The sequence below is a fragment of the Chenopodium album genome, chromosome 25, assembly GCF_948465745.1.
Source record: "Chenopodium album chromosome 25, dcCheAlbu1.1, whole genome shotgun sequence".
Taxonomy (NCBI): domain Eukaryota; kingdom Viridiplantae; phylum Streptophyta; class Magnoliopsida; order Caryophyllales; family Amaranthaceae; genus Chenopodium; species Chenopodium album.
Genome location: NC_137858.1, coordinates 28,453,006 through 28,473,085, shown reverse-complemented (window position 1 = coordinate 28,473,085; position 20,080 = coordinate 28,453,006). Strand labels below are relative to the sequence as shown.

The following is a 20,080-nucleotide window of genomic DNA, read 5'->3' as shown; positions in this document are numbered from 1 at the left end:
GCTGAATTCAGTTCAGTTCAGTTCGCTCAGTTCAGTTCAGCTCCTAAAATCCTTATCTTATAAAATATTCATTTCAGTTCAGTTCAGTTCAGCTGAGTTCAGTTCAGTTCAGTTCAGTTCAGCTGAGTTCAGTTCAGTGCAGTTCAGGTGAGTTCAGTCAATGAGAACAGGCCCTAAGTTTGCTATCCGATCTGACCTCCAGCTGGGTAAACCATTGTCGTGCGTTTATTATGCCTTCCCTTATGGCTAGAAGCTCGCATGCAAAGCAGAATTTCCTATGACTTGCTTACCTCCTTCTTGAACTAGTGCTCCACAAAGATGTTCTAAGTAACGCCTTTTAATATAATAGTATAGATAGACTAGCCTTTTGGCCCGTGCAATGCACAATTGTTTATAGGTACAGTATAAACTGTAATTTTATAATATATTTTTATTGGAATATGAATAGTTTATAAAGGAGAAGGGGTGATAATGAAAGGTAATTGTAGAAGACATTAAGTCAAGAAAAAATACACCAAACAACATTCATACATGTATTGAATTAAAACTATTTTTTGTAAAAGTATGAGAAAGGAGATTGTAGGGAATATTTCAAGCATTACGATAACCCCAAACTTGAACCCCACTGTGATCATACACTAAAGTACGGTGGCGTTCCAAAGGGAAAGACAAAGAGCAAAAAGAGTCGCCAACAAGTTTTAGGAACTTGTAAACCTAAAAGACAATCCAAAAGGACCATCAACTACTCCATAAGGTCTTGAACCAAACAGGGTCCGGGGATGAGGGTACGAATCCAATCTACAAAAGAAAGGACCCGCCCTATAAAATAGGCCTCTACTTTGTTCTGCTCGTATTCATGTGCGCTTTTCGAATAACATACAAACATTATATTAAACCTAACCTGTTTATCTATGTTGGTTGAAATTAATGCACAAATAAACTATTATTGGCGATCACTTGAATTAAAATCACATTAGCCTAAACCAAATTAATAATTATCTTATTAAGCGTGATTTCAAGGACAAATTCCCTTTAACAATCATAAAAGGTGTGATCAAGCAATAACAATAAAATATAAATAATATCAAGCAACATAATAAATAAAGCAATAATAATAATAACGATAATAGCATGATAAGGCATAATAAAGCTCAATAATAATAGCAAGATCCTAGGCATGATACTAACAAGATTAATAACAAATCCTAGCATGTCACTAAACAATAAAGATCAAAGCTTTAACCTAACATGGCACTAACATGATAACATGATATTAGAAATAAGTAAAGGCACCCTAAACATGATACTAGAAAGCATTAAATAACATCCTAACATGATACTAGGAATCATAAAACAATAATAAGCATGCTTTCTACATTGAAAGAGAGTAATAAGATTACATACTTTGAAGCCTCGTACCTCTTTCTAATAACAAAATACACAAGTTAGTAAACTTCAATGAAAATAATAAACAATAATTAAAGAATTAAAGAATTAAAGAATTAAATTATAATCAAATTAAATAAAGTTTTGACTAGATTTGGACCAAACCCTCAGAAATTATCAACCTTTCACGTCTAGGACGAAGGCAACTTCGAACTTGGCTAAGAGATTCTAAGTCTTGTGAATGCGGAATTGTGTTTGAAAAAAGGTTGGTTTAGAAAGAGAGAGAAAAAAAAAAGAATTAAATAATTCTTGAGAGGGAATAGAGAGAATTGAGAAAGAGTTGATGATTGTGAATGATTGTTGATTGTAATTGATCATGAATAAAAACAGAGGTCGAGGACCCTATTTATAAGGAAATAGTCCAAAAAATCATAGAATTTGATAAGGAATAAAACTGCACGCTGTTGCTAACAAACCGACCTTGTCACCAAAGATTTATCTTGTCGCCAGGCGACAGAGTCTGTCGCGAGGCGACAAAACTGTCGTTTGGCGACAGAGACAGTTTTTGCGGATTTTGTTTTTATCATATCTTTTGATCTAGAAGTCCAAATAAGTCATATAATATGTCGTTGGAAAGCTCTTGAAGTCTACTTTCTAATGCAATTGGAATCAGATTAAAATCTTTTGTAGATAAAAAGATATGGACGAAATAGTGAAAGGGTGTCAGTTTTGGATAGAGTTTCGTATATCTTTAATATCTTTTTCGTTATAGCTCGGATTTAATATTATAATATATCATTGGAAAGATAATTTCAAGATCTATCCAACCATATGAAATTTGGATAAAAAATATGAGGCACGAAAATAATATCTGACTATCTTTGGACAAGTTTAAATCCGAATAGAATTAGGAAAGTTTTAAAAAAGGAAAGTTTTATTTAAATTAAATTCTATGATCTTATCTTTTCAAAAAAGGATAATTAAGATATTTTAGAAACTTATAGAAGATTCTAATCAATCCTAATTAGTTTAGGAATAGGATTAAACCTTTGGACCCTCCACATGATCATTGGGTCGTAGGTAAAATCCGGTTTGGGCCCAGTTTAGTATTTTGGCCATAACTTCCTCATTATTCATCGGAATTGGGCTTATAATATATCGTTGGAAAGGTCTCTTCGAGCCCCATCCAACTACACCATTATTGGACCCTTATCATGGACCAAACTAAATTGGATTGGACGTTCTTATAAAATAGAGTGGGTTTTCGAAAACAGAAGGAAGGATTTTAATAAAAACTAACCGCAACACTTGACTTTTCACACTTTCACCTCATTCGATTATGGTTCGACGTGACAGGCATTCATCACTGGGTTTGGTTTTGGGGAGACACAATTTGGTGTCTACAGAGATTAAAGTAAGAAAGATTAAAAAAAGGTAACATGTGGCATTAATGAATAATAAAATTACATGTGGCATGATGATGCTGATGGCCTGGTTTGTGTTTTTAAATACTAAGTCCTTGTTTAGTTCACCTTATTTAAACTTAATTCATAAAAAATAAGTTCAGATCAGATAAAAAAAATAAGTTAGATCAAATCCGATTAAAAAAATAAGTTTTGATCAGATTAGAAAAAATAAGTTCAGATCAGATCATTGTTTTTTAGCAGTTTTTTATCGCTAAATATCTTTAATTTCGTAATGAAAAAATAATCTGAAAATCAAATATTAATAAAATACACATTATTATGAAGCTAACAAGACTCCACTTAATATATTTTTTCAGTATAAATTATCGTATATTTAAGGTCAAAGTGTGGCCAAATTTGACATTCAGATCAGATCAGATCAGACTAGACCAGATCATATCAAATAAAATCAAATCAGATCAAATAAGTTTAGATAAGTAAAAATAAGGTGAACCAAACAAGCCCTAAGTATAAATTTAAATACAGATATAGACAAATATATAGATAAGTATAGTATTAGTCGACAAGTAATCTTATCAAAATTACAAGTTGTTCTACATTTTCCGTTGAATTTAGAATAAAATTTGAGAGATTATCTTTGGTAACACGATAGTTTTTAATTTTCTCATTGGTAACTTGTAAAATTTTGTATTATCCTTGGTAAACTCCAATTACTTTTACTAATCCAATGGTAATAATAATGACAATATTATGAAATTATAAGCCTAACCCTAGTTAACGAAGACTTAATGACTAACTTAACCCTATTTTATCCCCAACTGTGGCACCTGACCTATCCTCACCAAGGTTGAATCTCGTCACCACCCAAACCCGCCACCTTCCCACCACCGCCTTATAACCACAGATGAATCAACTACTCTAAAGCATTATAAAAGTAGTAAATTAGCATGGCAACATTTTGTTCATTAAGTGGGTTCACCAACAAGTTTGGCACTTATCATAGCTCATATGATGCTGAAATTATATAAGAATCTATACCGAATCTGCATTAAGACATAAGAATTGAAGGACTACAAATATGTTAAAATAAAGAAGTTTGCATTGTATTTTGAGCTTCTATTTTACTGTTTGTAATAAAATGTATCAATCTTTATCTTGTGAACTGTTAGAGAATTGTTAAAGTAGAGAATTGTTCAAACTATCAGAAATTGTAATTCTAAGATTAAAAGTTGCTAAAACACACATAGTATCTGACAACAGAAAACTAGTAATAAACCAACAAAAACGAAAAAAAAAAGAGGAAAGCAAAGGGGAAGCTAGCAGTTTGCAAAAATTATACCTGATCATCACTTTGGTGATCCAATGCGTCCCTGTAATATGAAAGGTCACCGCTAGCTGATTCCACGCGCGTAAGGTATACACGTAACCAACAGTGCCAGGGCTAAAATTGCAAAAAAAATTTGGGGCCCTGTTTAACTTTTTAAAATGGGGCCTTATAGTTCATAAATTTAATACCTAATTTTTAATTGATAAAAAAAAATTCATTACATTAGAAAATTCATCATTTTTTTAAAATAAAAGGGAGATGATTAAGGTTAACAAAATTAGGATCAAGAAGCACAATGTGGCCATGATCCTTGGGCCTAAAAAGGCTGCTGATCATCAGCAAACAAAACAACTTAAATAACATAACATCCAAGCTACAAATCATACTACAAAATATCAAAGTTTGATTGTTCCTAGAAATCACTTAAAAAGAGTAGCTCTTCTTGTATGTTTTGTAGCAAAGTCATCGATGACATTCTCCATATCGACTTCATCTAAAAGATCAGATTCAATAGCCATCAAAGCGAGTCCATTTAATCTTTCTTGTGACATTGTCGTCCTTAAGTACGATTTCAGCAACTTCAACTTTGAAAAACTCCGTTCTGCATAAGCAACAATAATAGGAATTGTTAGTAATATCCTATAAGCAATTGTTGCATTTGGGAAGCAAGTATATCGTTTTAAAAAATTCAATAAATCAATTGCTCCCATTTTCTCCTTGGGTAAAAACTCTCTAAACCATGTTAACTCAATAAATAAATCCTCTCCATGAACATCAGAAACCTCGCCTTTCTTAAGAGCATTTTCAAAAGCTAAACAAGAAGATAAAAGTTTCTCATCATCCATTGAATGCAACTTATCAGAATTGAACAAAAAGCCAAAGATATTATCATACGATTCATATTGTTCAAACCTTTTTTCCAATGATGCAATAGTTTGATCCACAATGTATATAAAATATTGGATTGTAAATGATTCCTCAGGAGATAATAGTGTTTCATCACCATCTATCTCATCAAATTGTCTTTTCTACGTATTATACGTCTTTGTGGAAATACAGGATCAATGCCAACTTCAATAGCTAATTTTTTTGCAATATCTATGGCCTTTGAAAAACCATTCCCCCTATATTTTTTAAAAAAGGAAATCAACCCTTTAATCTCACCAATGGCGATATCAATCAGCATATCCTGGGATTGTAATTGTTTACTAACAAAGTTTACAGCACATAAAATTTCATACCAAATGATTATAGCAAGCAAAAATTCAAAACTATCAAGTTCATTATTTGCTAAAGATCTAGCTTCACTTTGAAGTTTATGATCATTGTCAGCATCAGCTACTTCAGCTACTTCAAGTAATGCTTCACGTATCTCAGGTATTTTTGAAATCTGATTGCTTTGATACTTTCAACACGACTTTCCCATCGAGTGGCAGATAATGATTTAAGAGTTAAACCTTTAACATTTTCTTTTAAAATATGTCATCTCTTAGTAGAACCAACAAATATAGTATAAATACGTTGGACTATACCAAAGTATTCCCTTGCTTTAGGAGAAGCATTTGCAATGTCACACAAAACTAAATTAAGACTATGACAACCACACGGAGAATCAAAAGCTCTAGGATTCCAATAGTCTCTTTTGCACACCTTGATGTTTACCTTTCATGTTAGAACCATTATCATATCCTTGTCCCCTTATATTATCTATGTCAAGATCATGAGATATTAACACATTTTCTAACACTTTAAACAGTTCTAGACCAGTAGTATCATTAACTTGTAAGAACTCAATAAAAAATTCTTTCACTTTATAAGAATTTGAACATTTGTCAACACACCTTAAAATTAAATTCATTTGTTCCTGATGACTAGCATCAGGTGTACAATCCAACATCACAGAAAAATATTTTGCTTCTTTTATTTTCTTCATGATAGCATTATTGATTTTAGAAGCAAGTAAGAGTATCAATTCATTCTGAATTTCATGGCTAAGATAATGATGATGAATAATCCCATTCTCAATACGACGAACATGCTCAATAATCACAGGATCAAATTCAGCCAACATTTCAATCAAACCTAAAAAATTTCCATTGCTACTTTGATATAACCTTTCATGTTTCCCACGAAATGCAAGGTTATTTTTACCAAGGAACTTCACAATAGCAATAATTCTAATAATGACACTTTTCCAGTACTCCTTTTCTTTATGAAATTGGTGTTGGGTAATTTTGTCTATTGTTTCATTATTTTTCAATCTATTTCTTAGTTCACACCAAGCACCCATGTTCAAAACGTGATCAACACTTGTTTCATGTTCTTTAAGTCTATTACTAACATGTGACCAATCATTATATCCTTCATTTACCAAATTGCCTTTTCCGATACCCTTTTTGAAAATTTTATAGCAAAAACAAAATACTTTGTCAATATCTTTAAAATAAACAAGCCAATCTCTATCACAAGTTTCACCATTAGGCAAATACCTAGTATATAAATTTGAAGTAAATCTCCTAGATACTTTGTCTTTAGGGCCTTTCACTATGGTTAAGTCTCTTTTAGGGCCATTGAGAGCCAAAATATCAATCGACTTCTGATCAAGAGCTTCCCATATCCTTGGATCATATATATCACGAGAAACAAAATCATTTTCTTCAACATTGTGAATATTATGGTCTGAATTTTCCTCCACATTTTGTTCAAAATCATTAACATTATTCAGATTCACATCTTCTTGCTCAACATTAATATTATTATCATCAACATTAACATTGTCATTTATCACATCTACATTATCATTATCAAAATTAACATTATCACCACCAACATTATCATTATTTTCTTTTAACTCTGAATCAATAGGATTTTCAGTTGACTGTGGCACTATTACAAAAAACTTATCTAAAGCACCTTTTTGTGATTGAATGAATTGATCTTCCTTCTTTTTTTATTGCGTTTTTCATGCCCAGATGGATACTTTCGAAACATTTTAAACACAATTACACAAAATATTTGATAGAGAGGAAAAATATCACCGGAAAAACTTGGAACAAGCCAACGATTGAATTCGACAGAAATCCAATACTCCATCAAAACCATTCATCAACCGCTGTAATCAATAAAAAAAAATAAAAATAAAAACTTATGAATAATTTATACATAGTAATTGCTAAAATTTAACAAAAAAAAAATTCAAAAGCATAATATTATCAAACAGTAACAGATTTAACAGGTAAAAAAAAGCAGATTAAACACATACCGTACTCCATAGGCGTATCCATATCCAATGTCGATTCCAAAGAGGTTTGTGATGAAATTTTTTCCAATTACTAGCTGTACTCACAGTACTTGCAAATAATTTTGGAATTAATATTATCTTAAAGATTTCTTTTTTTATTTATAAAATTTAAAAACCTAGTAAATTGCATATATAGAAAAATTTGGGGGATTAACGACGGTTTAATAATTAATTTCATCTTAAAATTGAAGATTTAACCGTTGAAATTATGAATTAATATGGGCAAAATTATTTTGGAAGATGAAATATTTTTGGGCTAATTGAATGATTGAAGATACTAATAAAAAGTAAATTAAAAATGTTGAAAACAAGATGTTAAAATAGATAAGTGTGAAATTAATTTTGGAAATATAGAGTGAAATTAATTGAATGATATATACGACTTGGAATTAATTGAATGATAGATTGAAAGTTTTTTTGGAGAAAAATATTGGAGAAGAGGAAAGGTTTGGGCGGAGTATTCTAGAGAAGTGACTTAGTTCATTCACTTCATTGAATTTGACTGCCATACAGCTGTACACTACTACACTTTATTTCCCAAAAAAATAAAAAAATTGCTGGCCCCAAGGCTTGAAACTAGGTCTCGTACACAAAGCATAAGTGTTATAACCAATACTCCAACTATAATCTTGTGATATTATGTACAACTTAATTACATATATCTGAATTTTGGGCTGGGGGGCCCTGTTCCGTCGAACACCCCGCTCCGGCCCAGAACCGCCCCTGTTAACCAACTGAAATTAGAGTATAAATATCAAGTTAAAAAAAAAAAAGGATAGAACCTATAACTAGAATCAGATGTACCTACATGCTAAAGGGTCAATGCCCTTCATATGTTGAGAGCCAAGTATCTGAGGATCTGTTACATCCTCAGGCTGCTGCTCTGGAGGATTATTGCCGGCCTGTCGAAGTCGAGATATTGTTGGTACACCAATGTGTATATGCTCCCATGACCATAACTGAAGCAATAACAAAGGTCCTCCTATCTCCTTTGCGTCACGTCTACAAGCTCGACATAATTGCCTATACAAAAAGGTAAGCGTTGCACTACCCCAACTATAGTTTCTTGCTGTATAAAGATCTGTCAAAAGTGGTAAGTAAATAAGCTGAACTGCATCACCACTCTTATTAGCAAACAAAACAGATCCCATAAGCATATGTATATATGCTCTTGCAAATCTCTGCACTGTAAGGTCATCAGCATCCGAGGATAAGTTTGAGAAGTTTTTCCTCAACCAATATAATCTGAGTGCAGGACCCTTAGCTTGAGTGCTGGCTTCTGAGTTGTATCATCAACTCCAGGTATAACTCCTAGCAATTCTTCTACAAGTGCAGACCATTTTTGAGAAGTGGATCCGATGACAGCATCACCGTGTACTCGCAGCCCTAACAAGACTGCCACATCCCCTAAAGTAATAGTTGCCTCACCAACTGCCAAGTGGAATGTATGCGTTTCTTGTCTCCACCTCTCAACCAAAGCGGTAATGAGAGGTCGATCAAGACCTACAGAACATCGTAGTCTGTGCACTCCATAGAATCCTTCTTGCTTAACATAACTTAGCATTCGATCATCTACTACCCAATTCCGAGTCGAAGAAAATAAATGCTTCCTACATGACAATACCTTATCTCCTCGTGCTACTCCTTTCCACACATCCTCACTCCTATGATCCTCCTGGTAAATAAGAACGGAACGGTTAAGGGGGCCCGAGTGGACCATTTGACCTGAATTAAAAATAAATGCAAATAGGTTAACACATGATTGCATATTGTATAATTACAATTATTGAATGTTAAACACAAGCATGCTGACTAATGTAAATTGTAAAAAATAAATAAAATTGATTTACCCCAAAATTTGACTGTTATTCCTATATCTACAAGTGGTCTTGTTATGCCCTCTAAAATGACATATGCTGCATTGCTTTTTTGCTCGTGTCTTTTCATCCATCTCGTTTCGAAACCTACTTGAAGGGGTGCGTCCAGGGGCGCGCTTTTGAGTAGGGGGGCAATAATTTTAGGGCCAACATATGGAGGCCATCTCGAAACATCAGGTACAGGCATGAAAGTGCTCTTATAAGTATTCCTATACTCTGTTGTTCTGAAGAAAGGGTCAACAAAATCAGCATATGATAAGCTTCGATGCCGACAAACAGCTAAAACATGAGAGCATGGAAGCTTATAGATGGTCAGTTTTTGACATGTACAAGCCCTTTTAGATAGGTTCACAGTATGCACATGACCACCTTTTCCAGAAGCTCGATTACCACAACCAGTTTCAACTGCAAACAAGCCCTTCTCATAATCAAAAGGATCAACCTTATGTGCTGCTGATTTTTTAAAGTTATCATCGATAGTTTTCAATGCCTTTTCACTGTACTCATAACCTTCTTGCAGTCTTCTTTTACCCTAACCACGTCTAGTCACAAAGTAAGCTAAGAATTCACTCTATAGAACGTCATTTTAACTATAGCAGTAATAGGTAATAAACGAGCTCCTTTCATTACCCCATTGAAGCACTCTAACATATTTGTGGTTCGTATACCGTACCTAAAACCACCATCATGATAGATTGACCACTTATACAATGGCTTCTCTGCCAACCATTCACGTGCTTCCAATTTCAATTCACCGATCTTGTTAAAGTAGTGTATGAACTTATTCTTTTGATGTGCATCCACGGCACGACCAAGTAGGTTTTTCAAGTGAGCATTCTTAAATTTGGAGTTGAAATTTGAGGCTAGATGACGAATACAAAACCTGTGATGAGCATGTTGTTCTTCCCATCCACTTCCCACAACAGTCATTGTTTTCAAAATCGAGGCATGCCTATCTGAAATGACACAAAGACCCTCTCTTTGAGTAACAAATTGTCGTATGCATAACATGAACAATTCCCATGCATCACCAGTCTCACCTTCAACAACGGCAAAAGCAAGAGGAAACAACTGAAAATTAGCATCCGTGGCCATGGCAATGAGAAGTGTCCCCTTGTATTTTCCATAAAGATGGGTTCCATCGATGGTAATAAGTGGGCGACAATGGTTAAAGCCATCAATAGATGGCTTGAACGCCCAAAAAACTCTCAAGAACACATGAGTAGAAGGGTCTAATGTTGGTGTTGTACACCAATGAACCACTGTACCCTCATTCGACTCTTTTAAAGCTTGCATAAATTTGGGTAACTCTTCATATGATTTATCCCAATCCCCAAAAATAGTAGTAATTGCCTTCTGCTTGGCTAACCAAGCCCTTTTGTATGTTATGGTATATCGAAGTCGATCTTTAATAACTTGCACTATAACACAAACTTTTAAAGAAGGGTCGGCTCGTTTGAGATCAAGTATAACACCACACACAAAATCAGACGACAAAAGGGGATGGTCAAGATTATTAATTTCACCAACACATGTGCTTGCATGAGGTCCTTCGTACTTCACAATTCTAAATATGGGAAGTGCTGGTAACTTGATTGCACGCAACCTCCAAGGACATTTGCACTTTTCCTTTCTTATGCACTCAACAGCATATTTTTCAGGCTGCACTTCCTTCACTCGAAAAGTTTGATTTTTGGATATAGAATATTGTTTAACAGCGTCTTTTAACTGCTACAAAGTATCAAACTCTTGACCAACTTTAAACTCACCCCGAAGAGAAAAGTTGTTGTTCCCCGACCAAGTTCTCCAAGAATCAAGCACTTTTGGGTCTACATCTGGAACATTGTTAAAATCCTGTGTTGGTGCACTTTCCTTAATAATTATCTCATTAGCTTCTCTCACATCATCATCTTCACCCTCATCACTATCCACCATAACATCATCACCTAGCGTATCTAGCTCGGGGTGTAATGAATTATACTCACCAAAGGAAGAAAAGCCTGATTGAGGTGAGGGTGTTGGAGAAGTAACATCCGATAAATGATCAACAACATAATGATCATCATTAAGCATTTTTGTAAAGGATGCCCTCCCTTCATTAGGAATTCTTCCCGGCGAGTTTGGGACCATACCCGACAAAGATTGAACGGTAGGAAAAGAACCCGTGTTATCTACCACACTTGCTTGCTTGGGAACCAATTCTAAATACAATTGAATATTAGACATTGAATATTGTCTTACAGCAGCCCACATGTCTTTTAATGAGCTATCATCATTCAATCGAATGGCTACATATGAGTTGTGTGTAGGATACCTCATTCTCATCTTCAACTCAAAATATCGAGAATCACACCCCACAACTTCATATATCTTACTCAGAACCTCTGAGAAACCCATAGAACTACTGACTAGCAAAAATCTATTCTCACCACCAATATATGACACGTCACATCCTGTTTCTACAAGTTCCCTGCGCATAAAACAGAGTAGAGGGAAATTTGACATCTCCATATTCTAAATAAAGAATTCCAGCAATGATATAACTTGATAACCAAATAAAGAAATAAATTAAAGAATTATTGCATGCAATGATATTGTTTGAAGAACCATATTACTGGAACAGAGCTCTCACATGAACAAATTCCACCACTCAAGTAAAGCATCAAATTATACTCATAAAAATTTTTCATTATCACCATGAAATTTTAGAAATTTACGCTCATACATACACCTATTATCAAATTAAATTAGGAATTAAACTACAATATACATATGAATAAAAAAATTAAAAAAAGGAAAATTAGGGCTAACCTCTCACAATTGACGGTAGAAAGATACAATTGGGACAAATTATGGGCGTTGAGCAGCTGCCGTGGAGATCGTACGGACGTCTCCGTGAACCACTGCCGTCGTGGTCGTTTTTGGTGATCGCTGCTATGAATTCTCGTGGTCGCTGCTATAGTGCTCTATTGCTCTCCTTTGTTTTTCGTATAATTTGTCAATAGGAATTGCAAAGGATATTCTAAGTAGGTGTGATATTATTAAATTAAAAAAGAAACGCTAATAACGTTAACGGTTATTACATAAGAACCGCTAATAGTGTTAGCGGTTCTATACGATTCTTCTAGTGTATAGAACCGCTATCACCGTTAGCGGTTCTTTACTGAATTAAAAATTAAAAAAAAATTACGAAGCCGGTACCAGTCCTACGTGGACAGTACCGCGGGAATAAGTTTTTAAACCACGCAATTAAGGAATTAATTTATAATTAAGCAATTTCTACGGAAAGCGTTCCTAAACTAGGTGAAGCAAATCCCGGGACTCCCATATGCTCATTCATGACTCCACCTGAAAATAGTCAACACTGCTTACCATTACGGTAAACAGGGCGAACCAAAACAAATAAGAAATACGGATTAGCAAATTATGCTAAGTCAATAAGTGCAAGATAATGTAAATTCAATTTATTCGCAAACATGCTTTAAAATCAATTCCAATAATTAATCCAATAATTCCAAAACTCATGATTCAAAACCAATTCCAATGATTCAACTTTCAAAATACTTGATAAACCAATTCCTTTAAAATCCAATTCCTTTTTGAACCAATTTCTTTTAATCCAATTCCTCACCCAAGTGTGCACCCCCCCCCCCAAGCTAGTCTCCTTATATTACAAGGCTATTCTTGAGGAAAGACCCGGTCATACAAAGTCCAAGGCCTCATCAATAAACCAAATCCACATAGTGGGATTACCAACATGCTTATAAAGCATTAATAATAATTCATGGTTCAATAAATCCTTTTCAAATCCAATAATTCCAATATAATTCAAACTCCTTTTTAATTATTCCACATACTTTTAAAATAAAAACCTTTTAAATAAATACTTGAGAATAAAAATCTAATGTTAATGACTTTTCAAAATCAATAACTCTTCCTTGAAAAACCTTCTATTTAATTCAATAAACTTTTCGAATCAAATCCAAACATGATAAGTAATTCAAACCATTAAAAACATGATTTAAAAATCAATCATTCAATATACTTTTTATCAATACATCCAAACATAATTTATTTCAAAATCATAATTCAAATCAATTTAATTCAATCACCAATCAAATCATATAAAACATGTTATTTAAACCAATCACTTTCAAAGGTATCTAGCCACCTAACGTACCTTGATCCTTGCTTAGAAAAAACATACCAAAAGAACATCATGAATCTTGATAGAACACACCCTACAAATAAATATAACCTTAATAAGGTTAACAAATAATTAAAAACCCCCATCTATATGTACATGAACATCATTAAAAATATGATTTTATATAATTAAAACTACTCATAATAATTTTTATAAATCCCCCATAATAATAATTATAATAATAATAATAATAATAATAACAATAATAATAATAATAATAATAATAATAATAATAATTGAATAACAGAAGAGAAGAAAAAAATATAAGAAACCAGAAAAAGAGAAGAATTGGATTTGCGTAGGAAATAATAGGTAGAACTTGCAGAGGCTATAACTCCTTTGATATAGCTCCGAATTGGGTGATTCTTGAGCCTAACCTCAAGGACTTTTCGAGAGGAACAACTTTCTGTGAAACGTCAATACCCTAAAAACTGACCAGAAGTGCCCGAAAATTGGCTTCAAAGATAAAGGGGATGATTTGTGTAAAATTGAGGAGAAGAAAAGAAGAGTATTGGTGTGAAAAATGTGAGAGGTATGAAGGGTATTTACAGGCTATTATGAGCATGAATTATGGTAGGAAAATGTAGGAATAATTATGGTAATTAGGGTTTAAGAGATTACTTGGAGAAGTGAGTAAAGAATTAAGGAAAGTTTAGATATTAAGGTGATTGTGTATACTTGAATATGGAATGTATGTATGTCATGAAAAATAATAAGGAAAATAGAATAACTTGGGGAATAATCAAGAGGAACAAAAGGCAAGAGAATATGATGATTGGATACTAAAAAGATGGAGAATTAGAATTAAGGAAAATAGGAGATTCCCTTACTAGTATTTAGGAAGATTTTGCTCGGTTTAAGGAATAAAAATAATTGTGTAAATAATATAGAATAATTAAATAATTAATTAATTAATTACCAATTTTTCACCAATAATTAACTAAGAAAATCAGATTTTCTATACATAGAAAATCCGAATTTCCTAGCTAAATAAATGGGAATTTTCGGCCATTTAATATAATAAATAAAATATAATTTTTCTTTAATTAAACTATCCGACATATGTAAATAATCTGGTGTTTAAGATAAGATAAATGGATAATAAATCTTATCCAAATTAAAATAATAATTAAGTTTCAAAATACTTTTGGTGCCAAAATTCAAATATTATTTTGGCTCCAAATAATAAATTTACTAAATACCCTTTTTATAAAATAATTCCTAATTAATTAATTAGGAAAATACGTATGAAAATACGGGGTATTACATATATTTTGTAAATGACATGACATACAATTAATAAAATTTAGTTTACAAGAATGAGTAATTATAACTTTGGTGGATTTGATAAGGATTCAAAATTGATAAGTTAGTATTTTTGTATAAAAAGTAGTCCTACAAATAATCTAAATAGATAGTATGATGTAAAATAAATCAAACAAGTATTGAGAAGGATTCAAAATTGATAAGTATTTTTTATATATAAAGTAGTTCTACGAGTAATCATAAGAGGTTGTATGACGTGAAATAAATAAAAAATTTAAAAATATGAGAAGGAAAAAAAAATATGGTGAGCACATAGATTTGATCCTTAAACCACTAATCAAAGTGATAATGCAATTTACCATCTTAGCTAAAGTCAACTTGTGTTTAACAAATACAAAAAATAAATAATATATTTAATTAAATTTATTAGTGGTACATAGCGGTACGTTGCTTTAGTGGTACATAGCGGTACGCGTCATTTACTATAGAATTTTCGTATATGTATATGGAAAATTTGTAAATTACCACCCAAATAGGAGACCTGTTTTGAAGTTACCACCCGTTTAAATTTTTATTTTATTTTACCACCCCTTAAATTAAAAAAATACTCAGATTCCCGCCTTTTTCATAAATCCGGTGGCTTTTCCGTCAATGGCGTCCACCTTACTTATTTCCCTCCTTTTTTTTTCTTCTTTTCTCTCGATTTCACACTCTCACTATTCTATTGCACTCAGCTAAACCATTTCCCTCTTTCAATTTCTTCATTAAATCTCTTAAAAATCATCTATCTTCTTGTAGACACCCAATTGTGTCTCCCCAAAACCAAACCCAGTAATGAATACCTTTCGCGTCGAACCATAATCGAATGAGGTGAAAGTATGAAAAGTCTTGTGTTGCGGTTAGTTTTTATTAAAAATCCTTCTTTCTATTTTCGAAAACCCACTCTGTTTTATGAAAATGTCCAGTCCATTTCAGTTTGGTCCATAATAAGGGTCCAATGATGGTGTAATTGGATGAGGCTCGAAAAGACCTTTCCAAAGATATATTATAAGCCCAATTCCGATGAATAATGAGGAAGTTATGGCCAAAATACTAAACTGGGCCCATATCGAATTTTACCTACGACCCAATGATCATGAGGAGGGTCCAAAGGTTTAATCCTATTCCTAAACTAATTAGGATTAATTAGAATCTTGTATAAGTTTCTAAAAGATCTTAATTATCCTTTTTTGAAAAGATAAGATCATAGAGTTTGAATTTGAATAAAACTTTCCTTTTTTAAAGTCCTAATTGTATTCGAATTTAAAGATGTTCAAAGATAGTCGGATATTATTTTCGTGCCTCATATTTTTTATCCAAATTTTATATGGTTGGATAGATCTTGGAATTATCTTTCCAATGATATATTATAATAATAAATCCGAGCTATAACGAAAAAGATATGAAAGATATACGAAACTCTATCCAAAACTGACACCCTTCTACTATTTCGGTCATATCTTTTTATCTACAAAATATTTTAATCTGATTCAAATTGCACTGGAAATTAGACTACAAGAGCTTTCCAACGACATATTCTATGACTTATTTGGACTTCTGGATCAAAAGATATGATAAAAACAAAATCCGCAAAAAAACTGTCTTTGTCGCCAAACGACAAGTCTGTCGCCTGGCGACAAGATGAATTTCTGGAGACAAGGTCGGTTTGTTGGCGACAGCGTGGAGTTTTATTCCTTATCAAATTCTATGATTTTCTGGACTATTTTCTTATAAATAGGGTCCCGAACCTCTGTTTTTATTCATCAACTCTCATCAACAATCATTAATTCTCTCTATTCTCTCTCTAAGCAATATACCTTGTTCTTTCCCTCTTGTTTTTCTAAACTAGCTTTTTACAAACACAATTCCGCATTCACAAGATCTTGAAACACCTAGCCAAGTTCGAAGTTGCCTTTGCCTCAGACGTGCAAGGTTTAATATTTTCTGAGGGTTTGGTCTCAAATCCAGTCTAACTTTTTAGCTATTTCTTTCAATTATTTAATTTAATTCTTTAATTTTTATTATTTTCATTGAAGTTTACTAACGCGTGTATTTTGTTATTAGAAAGAGGTACGAGGCATCAAAGTATGTAATCTTATTGCTCTATTCTTGTAGAAAGCATGTTTAGATTTGATTAATTCCTAGTTTCATGTTAGGATGTTATTTATTGCTTTCTAGTATCATGTTTAGAGTGCCTTTTGTTCTTTCTAATATCATGTTAGTACCATGTTAGGTTTAAAGCTTTGATTTTTATTGTTTAGTGACATGCTAGGATTTGTTATTAATTTTGTTAGTATCAAGTCTAGGATCTTGCTATTATTATTAAGCTTCATTATGCCTTATCATGATTATGATTATATTATGATTATTATTATGATTATTATTATTATTGCTTGATACTATTTGATCACGCCTTTTATGCATGTTAAAGGGAATTTGTATTTGAAATCACGCTTAATAAGATAATTAATAATTTGGTTTAGGCTAATATGATTTTAATTCAAGTGATCGCCAATAATAGTTTTATTTGTGCATTAATATTCAACCAACATAGATAAACAGGTTTAGGGCTAAACCTAATGTTTGCATGTTAGTCCAAAAGCGCACATAAATACGAGCAGAATAAAGTAGAGGCCTATAGGGCGGGTCCCTTCTTTTGTAGATTGGATTCGTACCCTCATCCCCGAACCCTATTTGGTTCAAGACCTTATGGAGTTGACGATCTCTTGGATCGTTTAAGGGGTGAAACCTTCACCTCGTGATTGGTTTACAAGTTCCTAAAACTTGTTGGCGACTCTTTTGCTCTCTTTTCTTTCCCTTTGGACGCCACCATACTTTAGTGTATGATCACAGTGGGGTTCAAGCTTGGGGTTATGGTGCTTGAAATATTCCCTACACTTCTCTAAAATCTGAAAATCATCTATCATTAAGAACCCTAACTCATGAAATCCCCCAATTTCCCTTAATTAATTTGTGGGAAGAACCCTAATTCATGAAATCCCCCAATTTCCCCAAAGTAATCTATACAAAGAACCCTAATTCATGAAATCCCCTAATTTTCCCTAATTAATTTGTGCGAAGAACCCTAATTCATAAAATTCCCCAAATTCCCCCAATTACAATCTGTGAAAAACCCTAATTTTAAAATAGAATTGAGAATACCTGATTGCAAATTGAGCGTCTGCACTAGTGGGAGAGTCGTCTTCAAATACAATTTAGCAAAATTTGTGAGAATCATTTGGGAGAATTTGGGGTAGAAACAACAAATTGAGTTTAAGGAAATGAGTTATAGAAAAAAATCGAGGGGAAAACAATAATGAAGGCTCAATGTAGCCGTTATGTGGGCACCAGTGACGGAAAGTTCATCGGATTTTTAAAAAAAGGTGGGAATCTGAGTACTTTTTTTAATTTAAGGGGTGGTAAAATAAAATGGAAATTTTGTGTAGAACTACCCTAAAGATAGGGTCATTTGTGAACAACTACCCATTTTTTTATTTGTTTAGAACTACCCACAAGTTTGAAAACGTTTGGGTAGCACTACCCATGAACATTTTCCGTCCAATTAAGACGTTATCGGAGCCCACTTTTTTCACTTTTTCCATCCAATTAACTCTCCGAGTTTGTTTAAAGGTTTCAATTCACCTTAATTAACCTAACTAGGGTTTTAATTAGAATTCATTTTAGGGTTCATGAGTGTAAAATTATTTGGGGATTTTGATTTCTAAGGTTTGGGGGTTTAATTGAATTGGGGTTTTTGCTTATTTTAGCATTAATTGGCCATTGTAATTGATAAAAGTGAAAATTAGGCCAACACAACATTTTAATTGGACGGAGAACGTTAGTGGGTAGTGCTACCCAAACGTTTCCAAACTTATGGGTAGTTCTAAACAAATAAAAAAAAAATGGGTAGTTGTTCACAAATGATTCTATCTTTAGGGTAGTTTTACACAAATTTTCCAAATAAAATAAATATTTAAACGGGTGGTAATTTCAAAACAGGTCTACTATTTGGGTGGTAATTTACAAATTTTCCTATATATATATTAGATTTAAAAATAGAACAGAGTAGAGCAGATTTGATTTGAGCATAATAGTTTTAATGAGGAGGGCCTTAGAGCAAGATTAGCCCTGAGTCTTAAGACTCAGGATGACATCATCATTTTTTGATTTTGTGATCTTAAGACAAGACTTTGTTTTTTTAATGCATTTAAAACTCAAGACTTAACTTAAGACTCAACTCTATACACTATACACAGTGTTTTCCCTATATATACATCCAAACACGGTGTTTTGAAAATAAATTTATTTTTTTAGTTCTTTAAATACATTATAATTTATGTACATTTCTTAAAAAAAAAAAAATCTATGTACGTTGTTTTAAAAAAAAAATGTATGTACGTTGTTCCAAATTTTTATTTATAGATATGAACGTTGTTTTTAATTTTTTGTATACAAAAATCATGTTGCTTGTTTTATGTTATCTTAATTATGTACTTATCTTGTTGCAAAAAAAATATTCATACATACCAATCATGATTTAACAACGTTTGATTTCTTTCCAAAAAAAAAAAGTTTTCGTTTGATGACAATTATCAATCAAAAATATATTCAACGTTTATCAATTTAAATTATCCTATTTTTTTGTTATTATTGGTTGGCTTTTAATATTTATCATGTATGTACCTAGTCATAATTAAACTACTCTATATATGTATTATAAAAGCTAAATATCCTATTGATTTTATTATCATTTAATTGTCTTCTTTAAAAGCCTACCAAAAATATAAAGAATGTACAATATTATAGCTTTCTCTGAATATGGATCCCATTCAAAATTTTGATTTGCAATCTTTTATGAACTTGATTCAAAACAATAAAAATCAAAATATACCCTCACAATTAGGGATGGCAGTTGGGCGGTGCGGGTGCGGGTACCCCCTCCCCCATACCCACACCCGCCAAAATATTTTATACCCACCACCTACCCGCTACCTGCGGCGGGTAATTTTTCAACACCCACACCCGCCTAAGCGGGTAGAAACCTAAACCCACACCCGCTCCACCACCCAAGTGGATATCCACCACCTGCGTTTACCCGCCTTTACCCGCTAACGAAATATCAGTTTTTTTAAATAAATTTCTCATATAAAAAGTCATTATACAATAAAAATTGTTGCAAATATATAGTTAATTTGAAATACAAACAATTAAAGTAGTCCGACATCATAACAAATACTAAAACTAAAACTA

General features: G+C 32.7%; 2 protein-coding genes across 2 annotated transcripts; both read right to left on the bottom strand.

The window, feature by feature from the left end:
* Positions 1–4,559: 4,559 nt before the first annotated feature.
* LOC145613927 (uncharacterized) lies at positions 4,560–8,592 on the bottom strand. Its single transcript, XM_081668960.1, has 5 exons — positions 8,246–8,592; positions 8,098–8,164; positions 5,791–7,081; positions 5,354–5,487; positions 4,560–5,168 (listed from the first exon to the last, which is right to left on the bottom strand). Exons 1-5 carry the CDS (start codon positions 8,590–8,592, stop codon positions 4,560–4,562), a joined length of 2,448 nt encoding a protein of 815 aa, XP_081525086.1.
* An 80-nt stretch (positions 8,593–8,672) lies between these two features.
* On the bottom strand, positions 8,673–11,829 carry LOC145613926 (uncharacterized). Its single transcript, XM_081668959.1, has 4 exons — positions 11,140–11,829; positions 9,949–11,046; positions 9,292–9,850; positions 8,673–9,166 (listed from the first exon to the last, which is right to left on the bottom strand). The coding sequence occupies exons 1-4, from the start codon at positions 11,827–11,829 to the stop codon at positions 8,673–8,675; spliced, it is 2,841 nt and encodes a 946-aa protein (XP_081525085.1).
* Between the last annotated feature and the right edge of the window lie 8,251 nt (positions 11,830–20,080).